Source organism: Caloenas nicobarica, chromosome 12 (assembly GCF_036013445.1).
Source record: "Caloenas nicobarica isolate bCalNic1 chromosome 12, bCalNic1.hap1, whole genome shotgun sequence".
NCBI lineage: Eukaryota > Metazoa > Chordata > Aves > Columbiformes > Columbidae > Caloenas > Caloenas nicobarica.
The window spans coordinates 1,835,006-1,846,460 of NC_088256.1; the positions used below are offsets into that span (position 1 = coordinate 1,835,006).

Below are 11,455 nucleotides of genomic sequence, written 5' to 3' on the forward strand. Positions count from 1 at the left end.
TGATCCTGGAGGACTGAACACACTGTCTTAGCTCAAGCTTGATGATGTTCTGTAGGGGTGGTGTGACAGCTTGGTCCTGAGCGAGCTCTGTCCCGTGGCAGAGCTGGAATAGTTTTTATTATGAAGTTGCCTGCAGCTGTGAATCAACCTCATGTGTTCACTCTCTCTTTTAAGGTAAAATTTTCAGTGTCACTGTGAGGATGTACAATAGTCTTGTAGAGCACATGAGCGTTGCTCAGATAAGTATCTGGGCCAAGTGCTTATGACAATACGGATTGAAATACAGAAAAAAGGGCACTATCATGTTATGTGTGTTGCCTTTCCTCTCTAAGGCTGCTTTGTGGTATGACCACAAATCATTGCATTTGTGTTATTCTGAATCTCCAGGGGCTTGTGAAGAGCACTCTTTTCCCCCAGATAGGCACAGTGCTGCGCTGCTGTGTGCCACAGAATGGGATTTACCTTTTGATAGCCAGCTCCGAATATGCAGCCTGGTGCTTGGGCTGCCAGGCCAGCCCCTTCCCAGCGAGCCACGAAATGTAAATATCAACTCGAAGCTGCAATGGGGCAGATACCCAAATGGCCTGTGTAGCAGGAGTGGGCTGTCATGCACTCGTGTAAATATCCCAGAGATGGCAAGTACTTAACTTGTTTTCTATTCTTGATCCTAGTCATGGGCATGGAGCCTGTGCCAGTAGGTTAAGTGCTTAAAAATACTTCTTTAGCTGCTCTGCATGCCACCAAAATCAATGACTGAGAAGAGTATGAGGCATTTTATCTACCTCCTCTTAAAACCGGGAAGTTAAAGATCTCCAGAGCTTGCATTTACATGACCAGAGCAAAATGCTGAGATGTGTGGCAGCCTTGACATTAGGCAGAGCTTGCACTGAGCTCAGCCCTGGGGTGAAACTTTGGAAACCTTAAAGGTTATGCTGTAGTTATTAGAAGATAGGATGGAAACATATCGCACCTTCCTTGGGTCATCTGTTGCCTTGAGAAGCAACGCAGGTGAAAGGAGGAATGGACCTTTAAGGCCAGCCCAGTGTGGGCAGAGAGAAGAAAGGGGATGCTTTTCACTTTGGAAAAGGAAAGGAGGGATGATACTTAATCAAATACTTCTTCTTCCAGAAAATGCCCGGAAGAAGCAGGACGGGATTGTGAGCACTTCAATTATTTATTTCACTGACCACTCTCCTCCGCTGCCTCCAAGCTCCCCGTCTATGCTGAAACTCAGGAGCATCCTGGACCTCAGTCCTTTCACAGTGACAGACCAAACGCCCATGGAAATCGTCGTGGATATATTCCGCAAGCTGGGATTGCGCCAGTGCCTGGTTACTCACAACGGGTAAGAATGCTGCAAGCAGAGCTCTGCGTCCCAGGATTGCCCGTGGGCCTGAGCCACAACCTCCTTCCAGTGAGCAAAGGCCTCTGATGTGGAGAGCTCTGAGCATGTAGAGAGCTCTCTTAGGGCCACAAAGATGATGAAGGGAGTGGAGCATCTCCCTTACGAGGAAAGGCTGAGGGAGCTGGGTCTCTTTAGCTTGGAGAAGAGGAGACTGAGGGGTGACCTCATCAATGTTTATAAATATATAAAGGGTGGGTGTCACGAGGATGGAGCCAGGCTCTTCTCGGTGACAACCAACAGTAAGACAAGGGGTAATGGGTTCAAGCTGGAACACAAGAGGTTCCACTTAAATTTGAGAAGAAACTTCTTCTCAGTGAGGGTGATGGAACACTGGACCAGGCTGCCCAGGGAGGTTGTGGATTCTCCTTCTCTGGAGACATTCAAAACCCGCCTGGACGCCTTCCTGTGTAACCTCACCTAGGTGTTCCTGCTCTGGCAGGGGGATTGGACTAGATGATCTTTCGAGGTCCCTTCCAGTCCCTAACATTCTGTGATTCTGTGATCAGCTGGAGCTGTTGCTATTTGGAAAAAAGCGATTGCGAAACCCCCGAGCCTCTTTCAGTTGAAGCAGCAACGTAAAGCCTGTAGCTCCATAGGGTGATGGGTGGATGGAAAGGGCTCACGTCTCCTGGAACTACCTGAATTCGCTTCGGTGTTGATCAGAAACAATGTGTTTGGTGAGGTGGGGAGGAATGAGGGGCAGAGATAGAAACGGAGCGATCTGTCCCCTGAAGCGGCACCAGTAGGACTGACTCCCTGTTCCCTCGGTGCTTCACTGGGACCAGTTGCTGGTTCCAGCTGCCTGCAGCGCCGCTCGGCATCACTCCCCAGCACGCGTTCTGCCTCTTTCCCTAGCTCCTGGTGTGCTTTGCAGCACCGTTTTGAAAGCACAGCTACTGAGAGTTCTGGGACTTAGAAAGTAGCACTAGACATTCAGGTTGATCTTTTCAGAAGGGGTGGGTGCTAATAATTATAAATACTTGTCTTTTGGTTATAACCTCCTTACTTTTTTAGTGTAAAATACTGATAGAGTTTCTCTTGGGGCTTTCTGAGCTTTGTGTGGAGCATCAGTGCTGTGATCCAAAATGGCACTTCAATTAAAATTGCCCTCCATGGAGCTATGTGAGAGCAGGGATTGCCTTCTGTGGGTGGTGATGCGCTAAAAATGTGTTTTCATTTTTCAGGAAGCTACTTGGGATCATTACTAAAAAGGATGTATTAAAGCACATTGCACAGCTGGCTAACCAGGACCCAGATTCTATACTCTTCAATTAAAGGCAGACTAGTAGGTATTGTGTGCTCAACACAAAAGAAACTTTATAGATAATACTGGATATACTTTCCTATTTTTATTGAGACCATGGAACTGTTTTCAGCGTTTCCTTCCATGGAGCTGAAGAAGGTAATTTTTTTCTACCAGATAACCAATTGCACTACATAATCTGTGGAACATTATCTTCTTTTTAGAAGAAAAAAAAAAGACTTTATTTACATTGCTTTTGTGAAGTTGCATTGGAAAGATTCCATGAAGGAGTAAAAGCAAAATGCTATAGAATTATATCTCCTCCTCTTATTTTATTTGAACTCTTGCTACTAACGTGGGGAGTTAAAAACAAAGTCTGTACCTTCAGAAATTTTGAAGGAGAAGGATGATTTTGCACACAGCATTCAGGTGGTGGCAGAAAGATACGATCCTAACTCAGGGGTGGTGTATTCCCAATGAGCCACTTGGTAAAAATAAGAATCTTGTGAAGTTGAAATAGGGGAGGGGGAAAAAAATTTGGCTAGCCGAGGATGTTTTGCTGGAAGAATGAAAAAAGTCCACAAAACCAAACCTCCCAGAAGACCAGGTCTCCTTAAAACCAGGCCCAGTATCTGATTGGGAAGACGCTTATTTTGATTAATCTTCTGTGAATGTATTTAATTACTCTGACGCTGCCTTGCCAGGAGAACCCCGAGGAGGAGGCAGGAGGAGTTAACAGTTGTATTCTCATCGTGATCCCTTTTTTAGATCTATGCCTAAAGATTTCTTCTCCTTGATTTCCTTCAAGTATGTAATCGCAAAGGCTGAGTCCTAAGTTACTGCCCCACCTTTACTGCACTTCCCGGTGAGCCCTGATCACGTTAGATGTTGCACAACTGACCTCGTCCTCACTCAGCAGTGTCTTAGGTGTCCTCCCGGAGAGCCCTGCGCCCGGGACGTTTACACGGCTGCGTGTGCTGCTCCCCGCTCCTCAGCCCCGCACCCAGCTCAGGCCCATCCTGGCTCTGGGACTGACAGCACTGCCACTTTCTGTCCGGGCCCTGCTCGGTGTCTCTCCTTTTGCCAACAACTATGCAATAAAATCCCTTCCTGACCACTGTTGGCCACAGAACTCATTCCACGTCTGTGCTCCTCGAGTCCCTGTCCCAGATCTTATTTTCCTGTGAATAAAATTGTGACCGTTTACTGGAGTTTCGAAGGTATATGAATGCTTTTGGAGGGTGGTGGTGTTCATCATGGTTTCGTTCCATGGTGGGCAGCATTTTGTCCGTGGCTGAGGCTCATCGGTGGCAGCAGATCTTCCTCTCGCCTCTGGCTCACCACCAAGGCTGCAGAAGGGGGCCAAGCTGTTGAGTAATGGCCAAGAATTACAGAGTGGTGGCTCCGACTCTGCTTCCTGATGGACAAACCTCTGGCTGTGGAGCAGGTGTTGCACTTTGTGCAGCCTTGGCCGTGGTAACAACTCCCCTTGTCCCTGCCCGGGCATCGCAGACCCAGCTGAGGTTTGGTGGCAGGAGGTGGCGGGTTGTCTGTGATAAACCTGTTCTGGGGGGCGGTGGGGACTCCTGGCTAGAGTTGGCTGGAAGTTTGGTCAGTCTTAAACTCTCTCAAATAGAACCAAATTCCTTGTCTCTACTTGGAGCAGAAGCCAGCTTATTTCTTTTCCAAAGCCATCCAACAGCGACGACCTGCTGCCACTGCTTTAACCTGGCAGTGAGATGATGACGTCTTGAATTCTTGTGTAGCTTAAAGCTGAATCAAACCAAGATGTTACGAATGGATCAGATACCTTCTGCTTAAAAAAAATAAATGCCTTGATTTTGTCTGTGGTTGTTTTGTACAACAGGAGGTGGTTGCTGAGTTGAACCAGACCGCAGCGTGCCTGTAAGTTGCTCACAACTTGAAATGCTTCACGTTCTGCCTCAGCCGTGGCTGTCAGCCTGGTGGCACTGGGAGATTTACCTTCAAATGCTTTATTGTCCTCTTTGCTGAGGGTTGTCCCCCTCTCACCAGATGGATGCTCTGCCAGTCTGGGTCTGAGTCCAGGGAAGAAGCTGCCAGCGTCCTTGTCCCTGAGCTCCCTCCAAGCGAGGTCTGCACTGGAAGAGTCTGGGGATGCCCGTCCCGTGCGTGCAGCCTTCTCTTCCCCGTGGCATGCTTGGGACACCAGAAAGACAAAGCTTCTCTTACAAATATGCAGGAGCGCTCTAGCTTGAAAAATCTAGTCCCTGCTTCAATTAGATCTGCAGTACATGAGAGCCTGTTCTCTTGTTCTTGTGGGAAGGCTGAGGTAGCGTGGTGCAAGGGCAAGAGGTGCCAAAAGGGAACCTGTGAGGCGGCCGGAACATTGCAGCTGGCTGGTAGGTGATCCCAGATCCTCTGCGGGAAGTGGCAGGGGCAGGGAGCACGTTTGTGGAGCGGGACCGCAGCCGCTCGGCCGTGGGAGCACTTGGGGGGAGCTTGGGGCAGGAAGCACCTGCCCGGCGCGGGGCTTGTGCCAGCGGGCGAGCTCCCAGCTCCGCGGCAGCCTGCCTGGCACCCGGCTTGTTTCTGCATGGGAGAGGAGCCCTCGGGAGGCCGGCCTGAGAAAATCCTGCGCAGGAAGGTGAGAACGTGGGAAAACGCACACCCTGGCTTTGCGGGAAGGCCTGGTAGGGCTGGGATTTAGAGAGGCTCAGTCCTCGGTGCGGGCAGGGTCTCGAGTACCTGCAATGCCAAACCAAACATGGTGATGATGGGTGAGTAAAAGAAATGCTGCGATGGTACAAGACCTTTCTTTGCCTCCTGCTCAAGCAGGTCTCTCCGCTCTTGCTGCTTTTTAATGTGGAAACATAGTTTTCCTGCAGATGGGGCTGCACACTTTAACAGCTGGGGGGCTGGTACAGGTGGGCAAGGTGGAAATAGGAGCTTGGAGCGTGACTTTGTAGCTGCTCTTGTCTGCAAAAACGTGCTGACACCATTAACCAACGTAAATGGTGTCTGTGTAAAGAAAATACTTCTTTCAGCTCCAGACCTGTTTCTAAGCTGTAGTTCTCTGTGTAGGGAAACTTTCAGCAATATTACTCGATTGTTGGTATAGCATTAGCTACAGCAGTGATGTGCCATGCCCAGAACATGAGGCTCACGAGGGCATTATGTGGCTATAGATGTATGTATAGCTCTATACTGGGACTGATGTTTTCCCTTTCCCAGTGAGATGTGGGTTATAAAAGCTCCTGACTGTTCACCGTCTGCTTTTATTGAATTCCTTTAATTCCTACTCAAGCATTTTCTCCATTAGCCTTAATTGAGGGCACTGGCTGGGAAAGGGGTTCCCCTTCCCCTGGGCAGTTTGAGTTGCTGCAAAGGGTTTTGCCTCATGTAGTCCTTGTGTTTCTATTGCTTTACCTTCCGAGTGACTCCAGGAGGAGCCCTGGGGTTTCTCCTCAGCGAACAGCTGACTGCACATGTCAGAGCTGGAGACAATCCATACACTTCCTAAATAACACCAAGCCTGTGATCTTAGCTAAGCAAGCAGCACTGGGTTGAACAACCAGAGGAGAAGCTGGGGTTGATTCTCTTGTAAATCCCTTCTTCATCTGTTGCTAAAACGTTCTCATGCCAGGGGTGATGCTCTGGACGAGGAGGTGGCCATAGGGCACTGTCCTCTTTATCCTCACCCACAAAAGGAAGGGACCTGGCAGGGGAGTTACAGAACCACGGTTATGAAGTACATTATTGGGGACCCTTCTGGGGAGAGCTGCTCTCGCTGGTCTGCCTTTGTACGGGAGGGATGTGAGTTGGGGTAGTTGACTTTGCACCCCCCCCCAGCCTAGTGCTGGGTTTGAAGGGGGCACAAAATGCACGAGGGAGTTTGTTATGGAAGGTACGGGGCTGCTGCTCACCTCCTCTTCTCTGCCTGTCCGCGGAGAAGCTCCCAGCCTCTGAGCTTTGCCTTAATAAGATGCAGTGGATAAGGGAGCCCGATGCCACCCCTGGCCACCCTGCCAGCTTCCCAGCGGGACTAAGGCAGCAGATACGGGGGTGTCCATCAGGGCCGGGCTCTGGGGGAGTCACGACTTGCTCTGGCAGCTTTGTCTGGATGCGCAGGGATGGGCAGGGGATGAGCGCTGGGCCGCGCTCCTCCTGCCTCCCCCGTGCTGCAGGCAGTAGGTAAGTGGAATCATTTTTTCCTGCTCTCTCCCGCTTGTCTCGTTTGGGGAAGTAAAGGGGAAAACCGCTTGTCCTTCGTGCACGAGATCCGTGAGTCTGGATCAAGCTGGCTCAGCTGTTTTCTCCAGTACAGCTCACTCCTCCCAGGGGCAGCGCCGGGGAGTTGCCGGTGCCAGCGGTGATGTGTCCGTGAGTGGGAAAGGGGGAATGGCCGAGCCGCTGGTGTCAGCTTTGCCTCTTCAGCAGCCCTGAGGTCTGTCGCTCAGAATCCAAGATCTGAGCAGTAAGAGGCAAATCACTCTGCAAGGGGAGAGGAATCAACCTCCAAAGCAGCATCTTTCCCCTGGGGCCTCACTGGGACCTCAGTGCGGGTCCGCGAGGAGCTGCAGCCCTTTGGGGAAGGTGGTGTGGGCTCTGGGACACCAGGCACGGACGGGATGGACGAAAACGGGCTCCTGCCCGCAGCAGCGTGGGGTTCCCTCTGCTCACTCCGTCGCAAGAGCACTAATGTTTTACCATTGGTTTAAGGAACATCCTGCCTCCTACAGCTATTTGAATCCTTCTTGATGAAAGAAAGAGATGCTGGTTTGTTTTCTTCTTTTTCAGGCTGAATTAATGCTTGGGGGACAGCGGCGGCTGGGTGAGATGTCCCGAGGTGCCCCCAGGGCAGATGCGCATCAGGGCAGAGCTGTGAGTGCCAGGGACGTCTGCGTGCGTGTCACAGCGGGGTCACAACCCCGGGCTTGCTTTCTTTTGTGCGCTTTATTTACAATGTCCCAAGAAGTGATTTCCTGGGGCGTTGATGTGTTTTTCGGTGTGGATTTCCTCCTTCCCGCTGCGAGCTTGTTCTGGGCTTGGGACTTGAAAGCAAAACAAGATCTTGTTTGGAAGGGAACGAGCAACTTGGATGTAGCAATGAACTGGTTAATAACAACAGAAAGGCGGGGGAGGGGGAACTAAAAAAAAAGGTATTTCAGCCCCAGAATTTATGTTGAGACAAAGGGCAGCACAGTTAATGCTGTGAACGCCCTTGGCTGGCTGGCGCGTTGGTCTGAGTTCAATTGAAAGCAGAGCTTTGCTGCGGCGAAGATAAGACGGGGCCTTTGGCAACGACTACAAGGAAGCAGTATGTGTCCGGATCAACTCAACACGACGAAGCCATGAGAAATAAGGTCAACCTGAAAATGTTATTAGAGCTGCAGTCATTCCCCCTCCACCCCCTTGGTCTTTTTCAAAGAAGCAGGAAAGGGCAGGGGAGGTTTCTGAGCTGTCGCCCGGCAGGGGCCAGGCCCTGAGCGTGAGGCGACAGCTCAGACACCTCCCCTGCCCTTTTTCTGTGTGGTTTTGAACATGCCAGACGTCGTGAGGCCAGGAAAGGCCCCATGCGTGATCCGTGCTGCCTTTGGCATGGGAAAGGAAAACTGCTTTTTCACTATGGGAATAGTTTTGTAACTGGCCTGCTGGCACCAAGGTTTAGCACGCACACACGCTCGCACACAGACTTTTTGGTCTAAAATCCACGACGGCGAGTGGCTCAAGGTCTTTGCTACCAAAAAGCCGCCCTGACACGTGAGGCTGAGCTGCAGGATCCTTCACTGTGCTCCTACCCGCAGGTCTTGGAGCCTTTTACAAAGACCAACGCGTGTTGACGTCTTGTACAAGTGGGGAAACTGAGGCACAGACGCTTCACGAGTGACCAGGTCTTCTGGTGAAGAAATCGAGTAGTGCCAGCCTGCGCTCTTCGATCTTGCCCGACTCAATCTGCTTTCTCCATCCACAGCAGCTCTAGAAAACCAAAGGTGGTGAGGGATAGGGGGTTACACTTGTGACTTCAAACCGCCTTGATTAAAGACTGCTCATCCTCTTCGTGCCTCTATGCTGTTCTGCGGGTATTTCTGAGGAAAAAAAGAAAACCTTTGCATAATATTGTGTCAATGAGCTCTCAGCTTGGAGAAGGGCATGAGCCGGGTTCTTTTTCCAGTCCCTCCCTAAAATGAAAACGCTCGGTTTCTGAGGACATTGTGCACGTGGCCATTGGGTTGATCTTGTCCAGTCTTCAGGGCTTTCCTTTAACATCAAGCTCAGAGAAGCCAGGACCTGTTTTCACGCACGCAAGCAGCGAGGCAGCCTTGCCAGGTGCTGGGAGCATCAGCGTGGCTGTGGGAATGAACCCGGAGCGTCTCTGCAGGGGCCGGGGCGGGACGTGCCCGAGCAGGCGGTTCTCAGTGCCTGTCTGCACGGGGGCAATACGCTTTTGGCTCCGACAGTGCTTTCTGCTTCTTGTTAAATATCGAACTAGTTTGGGAAACTGAAAACTCTTTTCCAGTTTGGCGTGTGTCGAATGTGCATCAAATTCCTGGGATTGTTTTGCTTTTCTCAACCTCTCATTTTTTTGTGTGTGTTAAGCCTCCTATAAGCTCAGGCCGGGGCTGGGAAGGGTGAGGTCGCTCTGGAAGGGGAGATGTCACGGTGGGGAGAGACGCAGAGCCAGGACCCGGTGCCTCTCCTGGAGCCGCCTGTGCCTGGAGCAGTGTCTGGGCTGCGGGTGCCCACAAGCCCCTCTCCCCACTGCAGCCACTGGGAAGAGCCCAGAGCCAGAAACCTGGAAAAGCTGCAGAGCCGGGACCTTGCAAACCCCCATCCCAGGCCAGCGCCGGCCTCCAGCCCACCCCGCCAACTCTTGTCGCCCCGCTCTGTCCCTTCTGTTGTTGCCCAGCATTGCTCGGCTCTTTCCAGACTCGGTGAGGCTGCCACTTGGCCTGATGCTTGCAGAGTTCTTCTCCAAAAACATCCGCCCACAAGTCCTCTCCCTTCCAGCGACCCGTAGCCCCGTTGGTGCTGGGCCTGGCTGTCCCGGCTCACGCCAGGGGCTGCTTCACCTGCGACGCCGACGGCTCCTGCTCGTTGGGCTCTGAACGGCATCGTCCTACCTGCGCCACCGAGCTGGGGGCTGCTTTAAACTCAGTCTCAGATAAAAACTTCGAACCACCTGCTCCGTTCCCTGCAGCCTTGGGTTCTCTGATGGAACCCCGAGCTCCCACAGCCGCTTCCAAAGGCAGCTCAGAGCCAGGGATGCGGGAGCCGGGATGAACTCGGTGCTCCCCAGGGGGTGTTTTCAGGCCATTAAGGATTTTAAGAGCGCTGGGAGGCTGAATCCTGTTGTTGGTCACCAAGGTGACGGAGAAAGCAGGAGGAGGAACCAGAGGTGGAAGAAAAGGGACCATTTCAAAGGTGGTTTTGGAAGGGAGGGGTTTGTGGGGCCGGTGCGCAGCAGAGCCTGCTGTGTTCGGGGCTCTTTGCTCAGCAATACCACGGCGGCCCCAGCTGTGCTGAGCGCTTTCGAGTTGCGTTTTGTCGGGCAAGAGCACAAAGTGCCGCTCAGGGCTGAGCACAAGGCTCGTCTTGTCTCCCGCCGCAGGGCGGGGGGACACGGGGGGAGCAGGACCCTGCGGCCCTGCCTGGAGCGGGGAGCAGCCGCGTTACCCCGTTTGCAGACGGCGGGACCGTGCTCGGTGCTCTCCAGCTGGGAGGGTTTGGATGAGCTGGGAAAGCTGCCCGTGCACTTGGGGCTGCTCCAGGCGCTTGTGCAAGGGGTGAAGGGAGGCCACACTGTGCCCCTGGTGGTGCTTTTAGTATCGGCCTTGCCGAAGCAGGAGGCTGGTGAGTGGCAATGTCCAATGCCTGTGGGTGGGGGGACGTCGGAGCCATTCAGCTCAGCCTGGCGCTGGCTCCCAGCCCCAGCCAAGGATGCAAAGAGAGGGGGCTCAGGCCTGGAAAGCTGCGGGATGGACAGTGGGAGCAAGGAACAGCCCCTGCCTGGCCACAGCATGATGGGGAACAAGCCCATCTTGGCACCCCAGGATTTGGCTGTGCCTTGAGCTGGCAACCCCAAAGTGGAGAGAAGAAAAGCAGCACCAGGATCCCCTTGGGGAGACATAGCCACCAAGAGCTGCCAGGAGCGGGAGAAGAAGAGGAGCAGGGCTGGGCTCCGGTCCTGGGAGGGCTCTGCTGGGGCTGGTGCTAGAGCAGCCCCTGGTCCCAGGGGAGCCAAAGGCACCGCAGAGCAGGAGCATCTCCCTGGGAAAGCCACAGGCATCTGTGGGGCAGAGGCGGCGGCGGCGGAGCCCAAGGTTCTCCAGGTACAAGATGAGGCAGGACCCGGTTAGTGCCTGCAGCCTTAGCTGGGCTCTGTCTGCAGCTCTCAGGGCCAGAGCCCCCGGGAACCCATGAACCTGTTCCCCCAGGTCACCTCAGCACCCGGCAGCTCTGGCACTGCACCCGGGCTGCTCCGCTGCCGGCATCCCGGCATCCCCGGGCTGGCACGGCAGGACTCTGCTCAGGCACGTGTGGAAGCCCAGGAGGAGGCTGCAGGGAGCCAGAGAGCAGCCGCCCCTCTGCTCTGTCCCCTTGCAGCCGGTCTCTGGGCTGGGGCAGGGACAGGGAAGGAGGGGGCAGACGAGGCCGAGCTGCAGCCAGTGGGGCTGCCCAGCACCCAGGGGTGCTGCAGCCTGCCAGCTGAGGGTGGGCACCGGCCCAGACCTTGGAATGTCTGGTTCGTGCCGCACTGCGGCTGCTCAGGGGCCCAGAGCGCGTTGCCTGGGGTCTCTGATGCAAAGACGTGCAAGGCCAAGTGC

The 11,455-nt window shown here is 53.4% G+C and overlaps 1 protein-coding gene across 5 annotated transcripts in view; it reads left to right on the forward strand.

The window, feature by feature from the left end:
- Positions 1–3,885, forward strand: part of LOC135993492 (H(+)/Cl(-) exchange transporter 5) — a 52,775-nt gene extending 48,890 nt beyond the window's left edge. For all 5 annotated transcript variants that reach the window (XM_065643404.1, XM_065643403.1, XM_065643408.1 and 2 more), the window contains 2 exons: positions 1,129–1,345; positions 2,590–3,885. In XM_065643404.1, the coding sequence (XP_065499476.1) occupies positions 1,129–1,345; positions 2,590–2,680 (308 nt within the window). In that variant the 3' untranslated portion in view covers positions 2,681–3,885. The remainder of the gene's footprint in view (positions 1–1,128; positions 1,346–2,589) is intronic.
- The last annotated feature ends 7,570 nt before the right edge of the window (positions 3,886–11,455 follow it).